The sequence below is a fragment of the Chiroxiphia lanceolata genome, chromosome 1 (assembly GCF_009829145.1).
Source record: "Chiroxiphia lanceolata isolate bChiLan1 chromosome 1, bChiLan1.pri, whole genome shotgun sequence".
NCBI lineage: Eukaryota > Metazoa > Chordata > Aves > Passeriformes > Pipridae > Chiroxiphia > Chiroxiphia lanceolata.
In genome coordinates this window covers 34,206,481-34,226,483 of record NC_045637.1, presented here as the reverse complement: position 1 = coordinate 34,226,483, position 20,003 = coordinate 34,206,481, and the positions used below count along the sequence as shown (strand labels likewise).

The 20,003-nt window shown below is 38.4% G+C and overlaps 1 protein-coding gene and 1 long non-coding RNA gene across 2 annotated transcripts; one reads left to right on the top strand and one right to left on the bottom strand.

Annotated features, from left to right (window-relative positions):
• Nucleotides 1–4,615: 4,615 nt before the first annotated feature.
• Nucleotides 4,616–8,170, bottom strand: LOC116795098. Its single transcript, XR_004359964.1, has 3 exons — nt 7,799–8,170; nt 6,918–7,122; nt 4,616–4,972 (listed from the first exon to the last, which is right to left on the bottom strand). It is a non-coding gene; the product is annotated as an uncharacterized LOC116795098 (long non-coding RNA).
• Nucleotides 4,722–17,330, top strand: XKR9 (XK related 9). Its single transcript, XM_032704438.1, is given in 5 exon segments — nt 4,722–4,998; nt 5,505–6,318; nt 9,755–10,304; nt 16,381–16,602; nt 16,872–17,330. Coding segments are annotated over 3 exon segments (549 nt in total). The 5' UTR covers nt 4,722–4,998; nt 5,505–6,318; nt 9,755–10,029; the 3' UTR covers nt 16,924–17,330.
• Nucleotides 17,331–20,003: the final 2,673 nt, after the last annotated feature.

The following is a 20,003-nucleotide window of genomic DNA, read 5'->3' as shown; positions in this document are numbered from 1 at the left end:
TATGGCAGATAGGAGCAATTTAGGATTCAGCATTTAAAAAAAAAATGGAGAGCTACTGGAGAGTGTCCAGTGAAGAGCCAGTGAGATGATGAAGGGACTGGAGCATCTCTTCTGTTACTAGAGGGCGAGAGAGCTGGGACTGTCCAGCCTGCAGAAGAGCAGGCCCAGGAAAATCTCATCAGTGTATATAAATACGTAAAGGGAGGGTGTACAGAGGACAGAGCTAGGCTCTGTCACAGGGCCATTGCTGCCTGTCCTGTTATGGTGCCCAATGCCAGAACCAGAGGCAGTGGGGCACAACCCAAAACACAGGATGTTCCTTCTGAACATCAGGAAACGCTTTTTTACTGTGAGGGTGACCAGGAGCTGGCACGGGTTGCCCAAGGAGGTTGTGGAGTCTCCATTATGAGACATATTCAAAAGTCATCTGGACATGGTCCAGGGCAACTGGCTCTAGGTGGCTCTGCTGGAGCAGGGGCTTGGACCAGATGACCTCCAGTGATCTCAACTCAGCCATTCTGTGATTTTGTGAAATTTTGTCACTGTCAGGTAGTAATATTGTGTTTGCAAACAGCATTCATTCTAGAGTGTGCAAGGTGCTGAAATTCACCTGTTTGGCTTTGCAGTGTCCCTTCTGAAACCCCCAATTATTTGCCTTTCAATTGACATTGTTAAAGAAATTAGGGCAGGCTTGTTCTCTCCTTAAAGCACCTGTAAATGAAGAATAAACATAATTTAACCTGAAATAAAAGCAGATAATATTATTACAGGAATGTTACCAATATTAGAATTTCAAATATTGTCTGATTGTTTTATATCTATATTAGATCCCATATGTTACCTATAACAAATAAATGTAAATTTCTAAGATGATGGTAGCAATACAAAGAACAAAAAGTGTTTGGTGGTAGCATATTTTTTTCTTAAATGTTCTTTTCATTATGTGAAAATAGAGGTGCAACTCTTATGTGTGATCTAGGGCCATTTCTAGGATTTGCATGGGCAAACAGAACAGATTCTCACTTCTGAAGAGACAGAAATCACCAAACATAATCTTGATAGGCAAAGTTCCAAAAGACTTATTAGAAACAAGCAACTCAGTGCACAGCATGGAACTGAAAAACAAAACTTTGTGGCTTCAACAGAGCTTTGTAACTTCATGAAAATTCAAAGTTTAATTTTTTTTTAAATGGACTTAAATGCTGTTGTGTGCAGGTAATACATGCAATACATGCCAGGAGATGTGCTATTAAAAGCTTCAGATACTAACAAACGTCTGCATCTTGCCATGCATGACAAACTGGTGTTCCCCACTCTAACACTGTGTCTCTTTCCTCCTTCCCATGTTGGGAACTGGTTCTCAGTTTGGCACAGATCCACCTGATGCCTTTGGCTTCCTGGGCACTGCGAGGCAGGGGATGGCACAAGGCAGGGAGGCAGCTCTGAGGTACATCCTGCTACCTGCCTAACCATGCTGCACTTGCTGGTATTGGCTCACAACTCAGATTTTCAGCTGGCCTCAAAGGTTAGAGAACAAATGCTGCTCGGCCAGACAGCAGTGATGCACCTTTGCTGTCCAGGGACCAACAGCAAGCTTGCTTCTAGGCTGTGTCTTCAGTGCTAGTTTAGCTACATTTAAAGTGCTTGCTAACCCATCAGCTGCGTTACCTTGCAGTCACCCATGCAGCCAAATAGCTTGCCTCATGATGCACAAATGACTTGCCAGGCAGTACATTATGCAGGCCTATATCATGCAGTAAATAAAAAAATTTACTCCTGGACATGGACTTCAATTGCAGCTGTTAATTGGTTGGCATCACAAAAGCCACAGACAGAAAATGTGCCGCTGATGCTGATAATCCCTATATTTAGGACTTCAAGACAATTTCTTTGATTTATATAATAAACATTTACTTATTTGAGATTTAGAATATCTATTTACTTATTTAAGATATAAACCCATTGCATTTATTTTTTATTTTCAAGCTCATTAAAGCATTAACTACAGACAAGAGAAAGGATGTTTCAGGTCAAAGGAAAGAAGCCTTTTTGTGTGCGGGGGTGCTGCTGAAGTAAGCAAGAAAACCCTATACAAAATATTCCAATCTCATCCCATATCATTTGCCTCTATATTGTTTTATAAGCAACCGTGACTAGACCTGAATTTACCTAATCCTGAGGTGCCCTATTGTGCTTAATTTGTAGCTATTTGTTGGTATATTCAACCCATTTTCAGTCTTTAGTTGCTGTGTCATTAGAAGTTACTACCTAACCCAAGGCAAATTGCATATTTAAGTGGTTTTCTACTTTTAAGACAATTCTGAGTTTAGAGAAGGTTTCTGAAATTATTTATCTGAATTTTACCTGTTGATTACTCAGAAATAGTAAGGTGCCAGTTATTTAGCAGGAGCTATGAATCTGTTTCATCTGTAGGTGGCAGCAATGGTGCCTTTGGAAAACGAAGTACAAGTTCTATTATCTTCATTTCCTGTACAAGCCCATCTTTTTAAAAAGTCTGTTGTTTCTCTTCAAATACAGAAGTTAATAGGCATGTAGTGAAAGTCTTGCTGTTATGCTCTAATGTGGTACAAGAAAATATGAGTGTATATCCTGAGGTTCTTGTAGCGCTCTCTTCTGTTTTACATTGTTAAGACAAAATTTTGAGGCGAAAAATGTTCTGCAGTAGATAGTGTTAGACTACCAGTAAAAAGAGAAAAAAAAAAGCTGAGTTTCAATAAACCTAAAAAGAGATTGTTGGTAATATACAATGTGATGTATCATGGAAGATTAATTTTGTAATAACTGTGAGACACAGATTGGTATTTCTGAAAATCCCACCGTGTCACTGTTTGAATGTTTAGCACTCAAGAAATCTTTGAGTACTGGCACTTGACTTTCTTCCACATTTTAACTGTAAATGTTGAGGATAAATGCCTCTCCACTGTGGCTGTGTAGAGGCCTAATAGAACTAAGCACAGGCATGTAATTCTGTAGTAGTTAGAATCAACTGAATAGTAGATAGAAAGTGTCTTGACAGACTTATCTTCATAGACATTGGTACATGTAAGTCTTGTTGAGAGGATTTTTAGTCGGTAGATTTTGAAGTTATTTTAATGCAATTATAGATGCTGTTTATAAAAGTAAGATTTCTTGGTACTTGCAGAATATTTCTTTCTTTATGCTTTTTATCCGGTACAGAGATAAGTAAAGAGACCTTAAACCAAACAGAAGTGAAGAAGATTTTGCAGAGAGGAAGGCCATGGGCTACAAGATTCCTACGTTAAGAGGCAACATAGTGTAGAAAATGTAAAAAGTCAGATCAGCAGATTTATGGGAGATGATTAGAGGCAATGTTGAAGGGACTGGGACATCTCTGTAAGAGGAAAGGCTGAGAGAGCTGTGACTGTCCAGCCTGGAGAAGAGTAGGCTCAGGGGTTCTCATCAATGCCTATAAATACCTGAAGGGTAAATGCAAAGAGAATGGAGTCAGGCTCTTTTCAGTGGTGCCTAGTGCCAGGACCAGAGCCAATGGGCATAAACTGCTCACAGGAGGTTCCTTCTGAACATCAGGAAACACTTCTTCAGTGTGAGGGTGACCAAGTGCTACACGGGTTACTCAGGGCTGTTGTGTAGCGTCCATCCTTGGAGGTATTAACAAACCATCTGGACACAGTCCTGGGCAGCCTGTTGTAGGTGGCCCTGCTTGAGCAGGGAGGTTGGACCAGATGACCTCCAGCAGTCCATTCCCACCACAGCTGTTCTGTGACTTTGTAAGATTCTCCTAAAAACCTGTATGTTAATGCTGCTCAGAACATAAATACTTTTGGGTTCCCTGGGCAGGTGACCAGGAGTTCTGCTGTAGCAGGGTACCAAGAAGCTGTGATGATAGAAAACTGCTGGCAGCTTGTACAACTCTACAGGAATAATTCATGAAGAAACAGGGGGATCTATTACACTGAGATGAAGTCATCAACCAATATATTCTTTCAAGCCATGCATTTTCTTGGGTAACGTCCCTTAATACCAATGGCAAAAACATTCCTTGACTGCAAAGAAAGTATCAAAAGTAAAGACACACAATAAATCTTCAGAAATTTTTTAGGTCAGCATTTCATCCTGGGTATTTCTATGCTTATCCCAGTGAGGACCTTGGTTTCCAATGTCTGAAATAATTCAAAGATAAAATGTTCAATGTCCTGTTAACACTAATCAATGCAGAGAGAAAAGGTCTTTCCTACCCCTTTGGAACCACATAAAAGGATGTGTACTGAATACCAGAGGAGATCTGTCACAATTTAGAAATGTGCTTGCTTTGATGCCGAGTCTAACCAGAAAACAAATTAATTATCCAGCCTGTAATTTAGCTTGTGAGCTGCTTGATTTACACTCCATGAATGAGATACACAAACCTCACCTCTCTCTCTGTGCTACAGAGTTTTTGTCGTTTTTAAATTATAACAAAGGTCACAACAGTGGATTTGTGATGTGGCTGATTTAAATCTGTAGCTTAGTTTTTATTTGGGCAAATAGCTTGGAAAGCCTATTACAAATTTTAAAAAGCTGTGGTGGAGCTAAAAGAATGTAAAACTATATACCAAATGTAGTATACAATGTATTTATTGCTCTGCTGCTAAATTACGTACATTTTTATAATTCAAGGAGAGCATATCTCAGATAACTAACATCTTTCATACAGAAAGGAATGATATTAATAATTGACTAAGATCAATAGAGATTTTATAGGGTTTAAAAAAACCCCATGTTGTACTGGAGAGCAGGTGCTTTTCAAATTTGGCCCAGATCCAAAGAGAGGGACAGTCTTGGTAAAAGCTGCTAATTGTAAATAGTCTAGTCCAGTCAGTTTGCCACTGTCTCATCTTGTCTGCAGCTACTCTTGCAGTCTCATCCATTGAGGTTGCAGTGAAGTGAATGTTGTGAAGAACCAGTGGCCAAATCCATTCCAATGGATCTTCTGCAAGTGGAACAATCAAGTCAGGAGTAAGCAAGGCAGGATTGGCATAATGAAACTATTTTGTTTTTCTCTGCAAATATTATAGACGTTTATGTTGGTGTCAGATGTTCAATTTGCTGCAAAACCACGCAGTAGCCTAATCTGAGTTTAAAAGAAATATCGTCTCCAAAAGCTATATTCTGACAGAATGCTTGTATTCATTTGGCCATTTATGGGACAGGTGTCATTGTAATCGCTGAGCTGCTTCTTCTCTGACATCCCTGGGATTTTATTGTGGAGCAATATACAACTGCATTTTTAATTAGTGAATTCATGTTGCTCACAGCTATTACAAAGAGCTTGTTGGGCATGCACACAGTAGGCCTGTTATCTTTGAATCATCCCCAAGATGATTCTGCACAGGCAGAAAGGCCTCTGCTGCATTTATTCAGAAGGCCAATTGAACCAGGAATAATGCAGTGCTGTTTTGTCTTCAGGCACTGGGTTTTTTAGCTTTGGAAAATTCACTTGATCCAGTGATTCTGTTCTTCAGGTGATGACATGAAAATAATGGTATTTCAAGCACTGCAAGGACTGCTTAGGGGTAGCGTGTTTCTGACCTATAAGGGGGAAGCAGGAAGTTGCACAAGAAAAGGCAAGCACTGATACTATGTTTGCTATGAAGATAGGATTGTACCTCCTGTCCTCCTAGTCTAGAGCTATAAAAGCTATAGACTGCTCTGGCTGAGGGTGTGCATCATCCTGTGCAGCACAGTCATCGAGGCAGAATCACAACACTTGCACCTTGTACCCTGCAGCTATTTTAAACATGAATAAAAATTTCATGTTGAGTGCCAAGAGCTCAGCTGGAGCAGACTCGTGCAAACACCTGTAGTTTCACCAGAGGAAAACAATTTTAATCATTTGTCCTTGGAGATGTGCGGACTCTTCATGTATCATTGCACAGAAAAGCTTTTTGTACATTTTTTTAGAATGCATTGTACTACAGTTTTCAACTATAGCAAAAAAAGTGTTTTTTTTTTTTAATTTTTATAGAGTAAACTTAATTTATTGAAGGAATTTTATAATTTGTTAAGTTTAATATTAACTATAGACAGGGACTTCTAAAGTTTTTAAAATAGAACTTTTAGAATATATTCTTAAGAATGACAGTTTTTTACAGATAGCAAATCATTAACTGTGTCACATGGTTTCCATATGAATTTAGTTTCACTTTGTGTTATATCAGTAAGGCCTTTAACTTTCTTTGGATTGCAAGTCTTGTAAAGGTATGGATGGGAAACCTGCAAATATGCAAATCTACAACTTTTGAACTGAAAAAACCTCTATCCATGGCCAGTATTCAGGTAACCCTGCATTTTTTAATAGAATTTTAAATGCATAGTGAAAAAGGAAGGATTTTTCTAATCACATTTTATTGTTTCTGCTTTATTACAAAATGATGCTCTTAAAGTATTTCAGTTTTTAGAGCAGTTATATTTATGCTGACTGACAGTCATTTTACTCTTCTTGCTCCTGTCAGGTTAGATCTCATATGTTTAATAAGACCAGGGACAATATAGTTCTGAGTGATACAAGACACTCTCTCCTGTGGCACTTAATTGAACCCCGCCTTGTACATGAGACCATGATGCTCTTTGGAGTGCTGTCATGCATAAAATATAGGGGATATTAAAGGCTGAGATCTTCAACAGCGATTTCATCCGAGAGCAGGTGCACCTGTGAGTAGGCATTGGTGCTTGCACTTGGAACTGACATTGGACATCTGTCAGTACAGATTTGTGAGTCTCTGGTAGCATTTTTTTCAGGTAACTGTGAGCAAAATGTAAATCCTGTGTCTTACCAGCCATTCCAAGGCTGTTTCAAGACTAGATTCCTTATTCAAGATAATTATGAGACAGCAAGCAAGCTGCCACGCTTGGTGTGGCTCTTCGTCTTAGCTTACCTGATGGCTTCATATTACCACCAAGATGTCCAGACAGGTCTGCAGACTGCTGGCGTGGCAGCAGTTTGGACAGTAGGCTTGTCAGAGGTAGAAATCACCTGGCTCACAGCTACTCTTCTTGCTGTTGTTTCAGAGGAGTCTGGACATAGCCTATAAAACTTTCTTTCTTATTTGTGAAGTGCTCAGATACAAAAGAATGGTGAGGCTGTAAAGAGAGATGAATCCAGTTACCTTTTTTATTTATTTCAGGTGCAAAATTGGAGGCTAATCCTTGCCACTGGAATGTCTAGTACAGTATTACTCATTAAGTGTGAACCTTGATATACTACCTGTTTTGGCCATAAATTGCCTTCCAAAAAACTTTCTGTTTGAATCCAGTTATTGACTAACTAACCTTTTGCTGTTGTGCTTCTTGCAGCAGTCAGATAATGGACCTGACCAGGGTGGTTTTGTTTTCTTTGGTTTGGTTTTATATTTGGTTTTGGTTTTAATCAGTTCTAAAAGCAATGCATAATGTTCTTGTTACAAAAAAGTGTACAGCTTGACAAAGGTGGTATGTCAACTTGCAGAATGATATGATGTTATGTAGAGTAAATACAGTTTACTTTGGAATTTTCATGAATGAACAGTAGCAATAAATTCTTGTTGGTTCCTACACAAGTTTTCAAATATAAAACATTTCAAAGAATCACAGAACAGCTGGGGTTGGATGAGACCTCTGGAGATCATCTAGTCCAACCTCCCTGTTAAAGTAGGTTCACCTGGAGCAGGTTGCACAGAATTGCATCTAGACAGGTTTTGAGTATCTCCATAGAAGGACAATCCACAACCTCTCTGAACAGTCTGTTTTAGTGGTTTTTCACCTTAAAGTAAAGTCTTACCTTATATTCAAATGGAATTTCCAGTGTTTCAGTCTGTGCTTGTTGATCCTTGTCCTGTTGCTGGGCACCATTGAAAAGAGTCTGGCTCCATCCTGTTGACACCTGGCATTAAGATATTTGTATGCATTAATAAGATCCCCTCTCAGTTGTCTCTTTTCCAGCCTGAACAAGCCCAACCCTCCCAGTTGTTCCTCCTGAAAGAGTTGCTACAGGCCCGTAATCATCTTCATAACCCTCTGCTGGACCCTCTCCAGTAATTCCTTGTCATTATTGAACTGGGGAGCTCAAAACTGGACACAGTACTGCAGATGCAGCCTCACCAAGGCAGAGTAGAAGGGTACAATAACCTGCCTCAACCTGCTGGCCACACTCTCTGTAGTGCACGCCAGGATGCCACTGGCCACCTTGGCCACACAGACACATTGCTGGCTCGTGGTTAACTTGTCTATTTGTGTTTGTAAACACAAAGTTTAGTTTATGTTGGACTTTGTAGTGAAATCCACTTCTGAAAATCTAAATGTGAATTGGATATAAATTGCATTAGTGTCTTTCAAAGACATTAGTGGTATTTTATTGTAGGGGATAGGAAAGAACAGTGTAAGGATTCCAACTATCCCAGCTGAAAGATCGCCTGGACCAGGACATGAAACCTAAGTAGGAGATAGAATGAGAGGCTAGAAAAAGCTAAGGCCTAGATCCAAAAAAATGGTGTTTAGACACTCAGCACCTTTTCAGGCTGTTATGTTTCCACTTGTCTTTATTAGGAAATTAAGAGCTTAAATTCTCTTTTTTGGGTTTGTACCTGGGTCACAGCATAGACGAGCCCAGTTAACACAAGCAAAGAATAGTCATTACCTTTGTTCATGAGTTATTGACCAATTCTCTCATTTCATTCCTCTGTGGCAGTGTGCCTGAATTCACAAAAATCCAAAGGGACCTGCCTACACATGCCCTTCCCCTGCTCTAAGATCCCTGGCCCAGCTGTTCCCCATGTATTGTCTGCTGCTGTTTCGCACTGGCACCACCCCAAACCCAGTGGGGTTGCCATGTTCTGCATCCCATCCTTTGTGTTTGCTGCCAGCATCTTTTTCCTAAGACACGTAAATGAAATAAGGGATTTTGTCATTTTAATTTTCTAGCTTTGCACAGTTGGACATGAATGAGACAAAGAATGTACTGTCATATAGCTTTTCTGTTTCACCTGGCAAATACCAAAGATCTACAGAGGAAAAACGTGTTAAGGACTACCCAAAGAAGTCAAAAGAATCCTTGCAGTGTTGGGCAGTGTAAATGTAGTTCAAACTGCGAATTAATTCTATTTGTAGTGGACTATGTAGTTAGATCATCTGCATGTAGCTACTTCTCACACAGCTTGGGAGACAATTCTCAAAGAGGTGTAGACTGGTGCAGGTCAGGTCATTACAAGCCTCTTTAACAGAGGAGCTGCAATCCTATTCAGCACTTTCTTGCTGCATGTGGAAAACAGAGCAGGAATGATAAAACCACTAGCTGTATGCACACAAATGCAGTAATGCAGTTGGAAATTGCAGAATGATGTGTACTCTGATGCAATTGTGTGCACTCAAGACAGAAGTTTTCTCAATGTTTTGTGCTGTGTACAGTAAAGGAGAAGAGCTCAGAAGTTAAGAAAGTCCTGGAAAGGTATAAATTTTTTCCCCATAAACTGCTTTTAAAAACTTGCTTGTTTCTTAGTGTTTTGCAACCGTTAGGAATTATCTCAACAGCTGCCTGAGTGGAGAATCACTGGCTGGGAGAGTAACCTCAGCAGGTTCAGAAATGCACCTCTCTTGGCTTGATTGTTCACTGATATCTCATTACATTCTGCATTTTGTGTTTGCCTATTTAAATGGTTGTGAAAATTTAAAGAATTTGCTATATGATACTTTAAATGAGGGAGATATTGCTACTGCTAATTTTTTTTCTTCTTGTTTTTAGGAACCACTAATGAAGAATGACTCCACCAATTAAAAAGACAATTTACATTTATCTTTTCCAGAATAGATATGTATCAAGGAAGTTAATTTAATATTTAAATCAAGAACATACAAAAATGCAAGTCCCTTTGCCATAATAAAAATGCATAACCCAACTTTCCTTTGTATAGAGCCCTATGAGCAGGTGATATCATCAGTAAAAAGACTCTATTGTAGTAAAGCATTTAGATTCCTTTACATGAAGTGAGGAGAGAATGATAAGTGGCAGTCTAACACATGATGAAATTTACTAAGCAGAATTTTTTTGTTTTAGTTGGCGGAATTATAATTTATGTAGTTGATATTGGAGTGGACTTTTAGGTAGCTAGTAAATATTTCTGTCAAGGACAATATTCTTGGAGTATATTGACACTGTGTTTTAGAGGTCTTTCATCATTAGTAACTCAGATATTTAGTTATGAATGGTTTAAAAACGACTGGGAAGGTACTGATACTGGGAAGTTGAAATGGATTTTTCTAGTTCATCTCTTTCACTGTGGAATTTTTATAAGGTACGTAAACCTCTAAATTTATCTTAAAATGAGAAATCATGTTCCTTTAAGACAGTTATTAAGAAATGCTTAGTATGGCTTCAGGGATAAGACCAGCTCTGGCCTTAACAATTACTATGAAACGAAGGAGATTTTTGTCTGCTTTTGCCAGGGTAAATTTTATCAGGTTTTGATGTACCTTCAGATCTTCTTTTATTTACTTTTAAGTAATAATTTTTATCATTCACAATCCAGTTCTGTTTGATTAATCAGCTTTTTGATAAGGCATATGTAATAAAACTGCTTGCTTTATAGTGTAGTACTGTTGTAACTGATAAATATAAGTTTTCAAAGTGATGTTATGCACACTAAACAGCTGAGACAGCTGAAGTAAGAGGTAATTTTTGAACCTGAGAATCTAACCATATGTAGAAAACCAACCAAAATTCAGTAGAGAAATGAATAGCTGCATATAAGAACACTTCCAGCAGTACTTCTGCAGAGACTGAGTTAATTATGGAATCTTTGCTTAGCTCTAAGGTAATTACCTTAACTCTAAGGTAATCCACAAAACTCTTGGACTTACCTGAACTCATACCCTTTCCTGAATGAATACGTCTTACCATGAATTTCTATAACTTTTGAATCTTCTTTCCAGAATTAGCCCCATCTTCTCTGAGTGGCTTATTACGTAGCAAACATTATTTTGCCCTTTGCACTGATAGTGTTTTCTACTAGATCTCCTGTTCTTTGTTGCATAAATGATATTTTCTCTTATGCTGTCACTTACACCTGGAAAACTTCCAAGATGATACGTATAAGTTGCAAAGTTCTTTCAGCCACTCCTCACAATTCAGCAGGTTGGAAATGCATACTGTAAAGTATAAACTGATAACAGCAAGCTGGCATTTGTGCTTGTACCTTTGTGACCAGCTACTTCCTATTGTATGTGTTTTCTTTGGAATATCAAGGTACAACTCTCTCATGTCCTACCTCTTAGTCATCTGATTATGCAGTTAATTTAGACAATGAGTCTCTCAGGTCTAAGGATACAGTCAATGGATAAAAATAGATTCTGTCATGAGTCAGGTCATACTTGTCAAGATGAGCTTCTCCAGAAGCTCATTTGGGACAGGAACCTGAACTACAGATGAAAATGGGAGCCTCCCCAGTAAATATGTCTTGGCCAGTGAATTTAGGATGTTTGACTTACCAAATTATCTTTCTTCATTTCTTCCCTTCTTTCTTCGCTTCTTCCATTTCTCATATGCCTTTTACATTACTTGCTGCACGGAAGCACGGAACTTAGACTCATAGAACAGTTTGATTTGGAAGGGATCTTCAAGATGATCTCACTCCAAGTCCCCTGCCATGGGCAGGGACACCTTCCACTGGACCAACCTGGCCTTGAACACTTCAAGGGATGGGGCATCCACAACTTCTCTGGGCAACCTGTGCCAGTGTCTCACCACCCTCACAGGAAAGAGTTTCATTCCTAATATCTCATGCTAACCTACCATCTTTCAGTTTGAAGCCATTCTGCCTTGTTCTATCACTACATACCCTTGTACAGAGTCCCTCTCCAGCTTTCTTCTAGGCTCCCTTGAGGTACTGGTGACTTACAAGCTGGTACCCTTTAGCTACTGGAACTTTGTCATGTTTGTACAGTGCACAGCACAATGGGAATCAGTTTGGTTATCTTATCACACTGCCAATGCTAAGTAATAAATATGAAAATCATATATGTGTATACACTTATGTATATACATATATATATTAAAAAAAGGAAAATTAAATAAAAATATTACATATCTAATAAGGCTTTAGTTTCTTTTAATGAAAAGAATGTATACCTGCAATCTTATTTTATGTGAAATATTATTCTCTGCAAGGAAACCTAATTAAGTTGGTAAAGTATATATTAAGTATGTCGACTACAATGCTTTTCAGCCTGACCAATTTGAGTGGTTCACACAGATGTTGGTAGAATTGAGAACAATCTGTGACATAACAGATAACAAAACAATAACACAGTCAGGGAATGTGGGAAAGCAGGACATTTCCCTAGAGCACCATATGAATTCTGGAGCCATCTGATGTGTAGCAGTTTGCAGCATCAGTCAAGGACACACCTGTTGGAGACTAAATTTTAGCAATTCCTAACCTTTGCTGTCAGAATAGAAGGCCATACAGGCAGAAGCTGTTGTGACACTGGCAGGTGCTATTGTGTCTCTTGATGCTTAAAGGTAGCATCAGGATGCCCTGATGTTATGAAAAGGGGCAGATGGAAGATTTTTTTGCATATTTGTAAAGATTAATTCTAAATCCATGAGGCATGAGAGTAAATGTGAGTGTTTTGCTGAATCTGAGATTATTTACTTACATGTTTTTAAAAGACAATGAGAAAAATTCAGAGCCAAGATAGATGATGTTCTGTTAATACCTGGTGCTGGGCTGCAGTGTGGGTCCTGCTCTGAGTTAGTACCAGCTGGCAGCAGTGAGCACACGTGTGGGAGGTGCATCCAGGTAAAGGAATTCCTCTGCACAGTGGCAGAGCTCCGTGAGGAAGTGAGTAGGCTGAGGAGTATCAGGGAGGGGCAGACAGATAGAATCACACCTGGCCTTCCCTGAGACAGGCCCAACAGTCACAGGACATGATATGGACAATTCCCTATCCTGTCTCCACCTGGCTGAGCACAGCGACTTAAGGCTACGGGGCAATGGCAACAAGTTCCTTCCCAGGTGTGTCTTTGTGACTACCTTCACAGGTGTCCTGCCACAACAGGTGTGAGGCTCTGCAAGTGGAACTGAGTAATAGCAAGTATGATGGTTCATCTAGCTTGGAGGTGTCGCTGAGGTTACATTACCCTACAGCCTGTGTCAAACTCATTGCTCTCCACAATTGAAAGCAGGCTGTAGTGAGGTGCAGGTGAATCTCTTCTCTCAAGTAACAAGTGATAGGATGAGAGGAAAGGAAACAGCCTCAACTTGCCCCTGGAAGGCTTAGATTGGAATTAGGAAAAATTTCTTCACTGCAAGGTTTGACAAGTATTGAAACAGGCTGCCCAGAGAAGTGGTGACGTCACCAACCATGGAGCTATTTAAAAGACATGTAGATGTGGCACTTAGGGACATGGTTTGGTGGTGGACTTGGTAGTGTTAGAGCAATGGTTGGACTTGAAGGTCTTAAAGTCTTTTCTAATCTAAACTATTCTATGATTCTTTGTGTTCGATCACATTTTCTTAATATATATTTACTGACCTAAGTCCTGACTTAGTTGCATCAGTTTCGTGGATTTAATCCCAGTATTTTGATACTTAGAAGGTGAAGTTTAGTATGCAACAGAGAGTATTTTTCCTTTGATTAAGGATTTATATGATTTATATTATGCTGAATACTGAGACAGCGTGACCAGAATTTAGACAGGACAATCCTTACTGCCAGGCTGCTCACACCCTGCCTGTATGAACTTCTAAATGGCACCCAAATCTTCAACAGTGTAGTGTGTGATGAGATGGGATGTGTAGTGTAATGCTGGGATTGTGTTGCAAAGTCCTCACTGGAAATCTGAGAGGAAGCATGTGATATGGAAACGTTGGCAAGGCAGCTTGCCTGTCACATGTGAAGGCTGTGATGCTGTGAAGCAACAAAACCAAATAGCTGTCACCTCTGTGAATTCCCAGTCAGAGACAAAGCCTTCCTAATTTTACAGGAGATAAGGAGCAAATTTCATCCCTTATGAAATGATGATGAAAATGTAGGAGCATCTCAAGAACAGAGAGATGGTGGAGCTGTGCTTCCATGATTTTTTATAACAAGTAGGAACCCTATCATCTCTGTTCTCCACAAAGCAACACTGCAAAGGCAGAAACCTTTTTTTCCCCTGTCAAAGCAAATATGATATTTAGAAACTGATAATTCTTTACCATTCACATATGATGATTCCAGTTATAAAGAAATTGTGGGGTTTTTACTCTGTTGGCTTCCAAGTAGCTAATATACCTTGAATTAATGAAAAACATATTCTCTGTAATGAATTTAGAGGAAGAAAAAGTAAATTATAAACCTGCATTTGTCTGTATTACTGACATACCCATTTCACCTTCAGTTTAAGATGGACATCTACTTAAAATACATAACTAATCCAATACTTTCAGTTAATGTCTTTTTATTAGAGTTGAAGTACCTTTTTGGAAAGACTTTTTACAGTTTATGAATGTTGAAGCACAGAGCTTCTACAGCAATAGATATATTATAGGAAAATAGATTATAGGAATATAACTATGATAGGGTCAGAGCAGGCACAGGGTTTAGGTGAGCCATGGGCATGATAAAGGAGAAAATTTGAACCTGACTTACTCTTTAGTATGGACTGAACTTTGCCTTAGGCTGGGAATGCAGTTGTCCAACACTAGGCCTAAAAGTTGGCTATGAACCCTTCCTAAAATGTCCTTCTATTGCATGCCAAATGGGCAGATGACAATGGGAGTGTAAGCGCAAGATACTTTTAAATGATGAAAAATTTCTCACAGTGAACTACAGTAAGTGACAAAGGCACATGGAGCTCAGAGAACATCACTGTGCTTAATATATAGTTAAAGAGCAATAGAAATATTTTGACTTTTCTAGAAAAAACCCAATGTATTATATACAGTCAGGAGTATACTTCATGGTGTACTATAGCATACCATCTTATAACAATATAAACCTAGTATACCGTGCTCAGAAGGAATGCACTTCGAAAAACTGACAAGTGATTTCAGGTGTGCATCCAGCTAAAATATTCCTTTTACAACATGCCCTGCATATCACCTGCCTCCTCAGCTGTGAGCTCCGTGGCTTGAAATTTGTGCAGCTGGTTTCCACTTCTTGCTGCTTGGACAAACACAGGCTCTGGTGAGTGAGTCCATGGACAACTAGCAGATCAGTCTACCCAATTGTTTTTTCTTGAAAACATTGCAAACTTTCCAGATGTTTACATCTCAGATGAGAACCATATGTTTTGGAATACTAATTGTTTTATAAACGGAAAAAGCTATAGATGCCTTGCCAAACAGTTCAGTTCTTTACTTATGAGTGGTTATTCAGAGAATACTAAGAAAAACATACAAAAACATAAAAGTAGAAAAGGGTTTCCTTTGGGAGTAAATAATGGATCTAGAGCCAGCTCATGGAATCAGGAATCAGCCTGAATGGCAGGGATGCGGTCAATGAATCTCTGCAAGGAGAAGAGCAAAGGCTCTTCCTCTAAGGCTCTTTAATAGTAGCATAGCTGCTCCACACCTACTCCTACCAATGCTTCCATGTTGCAATTCTCATTTGTATGGTCAACATGCTTTAACATATCAGGGAATAAGTTATGAGTCCTCTAGCATGCACTTAACCAAGCACCTGCCAATCCCAGCTGTCTTGGTTGTAGCTATGGAAGAACCCCTGATGCTGTCTCCCCTGTGGTCAAAGGATTTGATCTTTAAAGATACTGAAGGTGTTAAACTTATAACCCCTGAAGGAGTCAGGAATTCTTCCTAGCTCCCTTTGTAAGCAGAAGGAGACTGTGATCCACTGCTATATTCCTGAGTATTTAGAAAGTAACACTGTAGTGATTTTTTTTTAAAAAAGTTTGTTATATGTTTGCAATTCATCAAGGATTATACTTGAGGCTTATGGCTCTAAACTATACTTACATAGATGTGGATGTTCAGAGCTGGATATTCACTAGTACTCTTAGAAAGATACAAAAAAAGTGAATGAGTATCCCAAAGAGGGACTGAGGAGAGATGCTAAGGGAATTTTCAGAAATGCAGTACTTTTAAAGAAATAAGAACCTAACAAAACAAAGCTTGTAATCTTTATTCAGACAAGTCTGATTCTGTTAGTTTTTATATTGCACAGTATTGCTGGGCTTAAACGATTTTCTGATATCTCTGATACCAGACAGATATCAGAAAAAATTTTAGCTTAGTAGAAGATACTAGATTACATTCAAAGATAAATATCAGTGGAAAATGAAATGGGAAAAGTTGTTGTTAGACTATATAATTTTGTTGGGTTTCTCTTCTAAAAACTGCTGTCTAATCAGTTTTCTTTTTTTATTAGGTATTGGTTTGCTTTGAAATATGGCTGCCAAGCTGCATTTAAACTAAAAAGCAGTGGGGATGCTTCAGAAACAGATCCTTCCAACTTCATTAAAAAACAAGCTATTGACACAGTGACTGATATTAACATGCTCAGAGTGTTCAAGGCTTTTCTTAAGACCACACCACAACTTTTTGTCCAGATTTACATCCTCATGCAACATGGCAAAACTAATTGCTATCAAATCACTATAAAAAGTCACTTAGGCAATACCTTTAAGAACCATAGGCTGGGCAGGATAACACAGGCATACCAAACAGGTATCAGATGCCTAGATTTAGGTAACTAAAGTGAGCCTTAAAATTAGGGTGACTTGTTCTGGAGCACAGAGTAAATATAAAATTGTGGTAAAGTGTTAAGAAGCATAAACTTGTCCAAAACTTCATTCAGATATTATAATGTAAAGTAAGTATCTTCTTCTCTGGTTTAACATTTTTCCTTGTGTTTTGTCTAGATGCTGCCATTTTTATGTCTTTTTTGTGGTATCTCCTTTTCAATGGTTGATTATCAGATGTCATTATGAAAATCTCTGCCTGACAAAGGTGAATTTCGTGTGCCTTCCAAGTTCATGTATCTCTTCTATAAACTGCTTACCATCACTTCTTGGGTACTCAGTATTTCACTTATCACTCTACTGAGTGTTACAATTTCTGTAATTCTGCTGATATTTCTTTGGATCTGTGGCTTCATTTGGACTTTGAAACAATGTACAACATTTTGCAAATCTAAGAAGGTGGAATATCTGTACAGAACTGTAGTTGGAATAATTCTAATTTTTACATTATTTAACATAAAGGAGAGAAGAACGAAAGTTTGCATTTCTATTTATTATGCTACTCACACTGTAGTAACTCTAGGTATTTTGTTTGTATATGTGTTCTGGAAACCTTCCATTATCAAGGAAATACATTTTACAATTGTGATCATCTTAACTATTTTATATCTGGTGTTAGGTATTATTTTTCTTGTTGTTTATTATAAGCATTTTCATCCGACTACTTATTGCAGACCTCAGGCATGTTTAGATGAAGTTGATGGAATGACAGGACAAAAAGATAGATTGAAAACCAGCAGATTTCAAAACTTTTTAATGCCATGAATGGTATAGATCTTTTTTTGTGAAGACTTCAAAGCAAATACTTGCTGGACAATCTGTTTCTCTGTCTTATTTCTTATGTATCATCACATAAGGGACCCTAGTTATTGACTTTGTATAACTATTTGTTTTCTGTGATGCTGTACAAAAACTGTAACATGAATATTCACCTGCTGGTGAAAGTTACTTTTGAAAAAGAAACAATCTATCTATCCAACACATTCCACTGTTTTAGTTTTTTTCGCAATGCAAATGTAACATAGGAAAAGCTAGAAGTTAATAAAATGAAACCTAGCATTAAAACCACATTCTATTCATTTATGTTGATTCTGTTAAAAATAAGGTTTGTTTTTTTTTTTTCTTACTGGAAGAAAAGAGGAGTGCATTTGAAATAACTGAGGGCAGTGATTAGTTATCTGCTTTTCCCCATTAGTGTAAGAGCTGCAGTTCGTTTTTAGATGCACATAGTAACAAACTGTACTGCCTTCTCCCTAAACATCCCCTAAAGAAGAATAGCTTTGATTTATGGCTCAATCACTTTCTTGCAACAAGGAAATTTGGGGAGATATTTTCAAGCATTTTATCTTCTAGGTGTTCTAATGACTCCTTTGTTGTTTTTGTTCTGCTAATCTTTCACAGAATCTTCTGTATTTAGGGGTGATGCCAGCTTGTTCGGTGTTATAATAGCAGCCTGAGTGATTTGTGAATGGCAACAGGAGTTTTGCATATAAAGAAAGAACTATCTTCCATAAAGCTTTTGTCTCCTTTGGGCTCTAAGATGCAACACTTTAAATGCTGGTTTCCACTGAAATAGGAGGCTGTGCAAGGTATGCAGTGGTGCAGATGTCTTTGTGACTGGAGAAAAGAGGAGTGACTTCTGATAAATTGCACTCACAGGGACTGGGAAAAGATATAATAAGTATCTTGCCCATCAAGAATTTTTGGCAGAAGGCAGAGTGAAATTAGACAACGTTTCATTGAATGCTAAAACAAAGGAAGTAAGGTTGATAGTATCTTCAGAAATAAAATTTAAGGGGAAGTATTTCAGAGCTTCCATGTTTTAAATCTGTATTATGAAAATCTGGGGCTCTTTCTCTCCCATTTTCACTGCCAGTAAGTCACATTTGCAGTTAAAGTGGCTACAGACAAAGGGAGGAAACAGGGTCTGAGAAAAAAAAGACTAGAGATAAGAAAAACTGATAAACTGCACCAGGAACCAAATCTTTTAGTATTGTTGATTAAAGCAAACTTCCCTGAAACTTTGGGAGAATGGCTGATAATAAGGTCGATAGTTAGGGTGCTCAAGAGCCATGTCTTGTGCCTTTTGTATCAAGTTCATGGACTGCAGAATGCCTTTTTCTTGTTACTCTTCCAGCCTTACCAAATCTTATCAAAGTTTCTAAACGTGATTCTTTCCTGTTCCATGTCCACATTTTCTTTAACCATGCCAACCACGTACATCTCCTTAATACTAGTCAAGGAAATGAATTTCTATGTGCATAGTTTGAACTGAATGGTCTGACTTTCTGAGACTACACATGAGAAAGTAGTGTAGTGAGAAGAGTTTGCTTCTAAAATCCCTCATTTCCACTTAGGGAGAACTAAATATGGGTCCAGAAGTTAAGACATAGAAAAGCACAGTCCATGAGACTAAAGCAATAGTTTTTCTAAAATTAATATATAAAAGAGTATCTTCACTTCTCTCTACTCTGGAAAAGAGATTTCCAAATTTTCTTGCCCTGGAACATTCCTTCTTAGGTAAGAGGAAAAAGCCCAAGGCTCCACTCTACCTCATGCACCATGATTGCCCTAAATTCTGTCTCCTTTATCGCGGAGTATTTACTACCAATGATGATGTCCTTGGCAGTAAAATGCTAGCCTGGTTTTAGGCTGAATATATTTTTATTTTGCTATGAAAAAAATAGGATCCTAAATAGTGAAGATGTTCCCTATATTGCTTCCCACACTTGTTTGTTTATCTAAAATCCTGAGAAGGGACTAGAGTAAGGAATGGTGGAAAATGGAGAATATTATCTCTGTCTTGAAGAAAAGAAAACTTTTTGTCTACCCATTATTTCAAAGACCACCTCAAACTTTATACATTATCTGAGAAGCAGATCTCTGGGGAAATATGGGATCCTAAGAAGTCCTAGTGTGGGCATTTCAACCCTGGGGCCTCCAGTTTGTCTGCCTGCTGACAGAAATCTGGAACCTGAGTTGCTCTGGAGGAAGGTTAGTTTCTGGTGAAACAAAAGAATTTGTCCTGCTGATTTTTTTTTTCCTCCTTTCAATGTACTGAGAAATTCCAAATAAAAGTATTTCATTGCCACCTCTGTGGCCAACTCCTAACACTCACTTTCTTTCATGAGAGAAAAGCTGAATATTATGCTGCCTTCTGTTCTTTTATCTCTTCGCTCCCTCTTCTGTGCCACTAAGAGGAATATTATGCTGAAGTTGAGTTGGTAAGAAAGATATCTAGGTGGCTGTT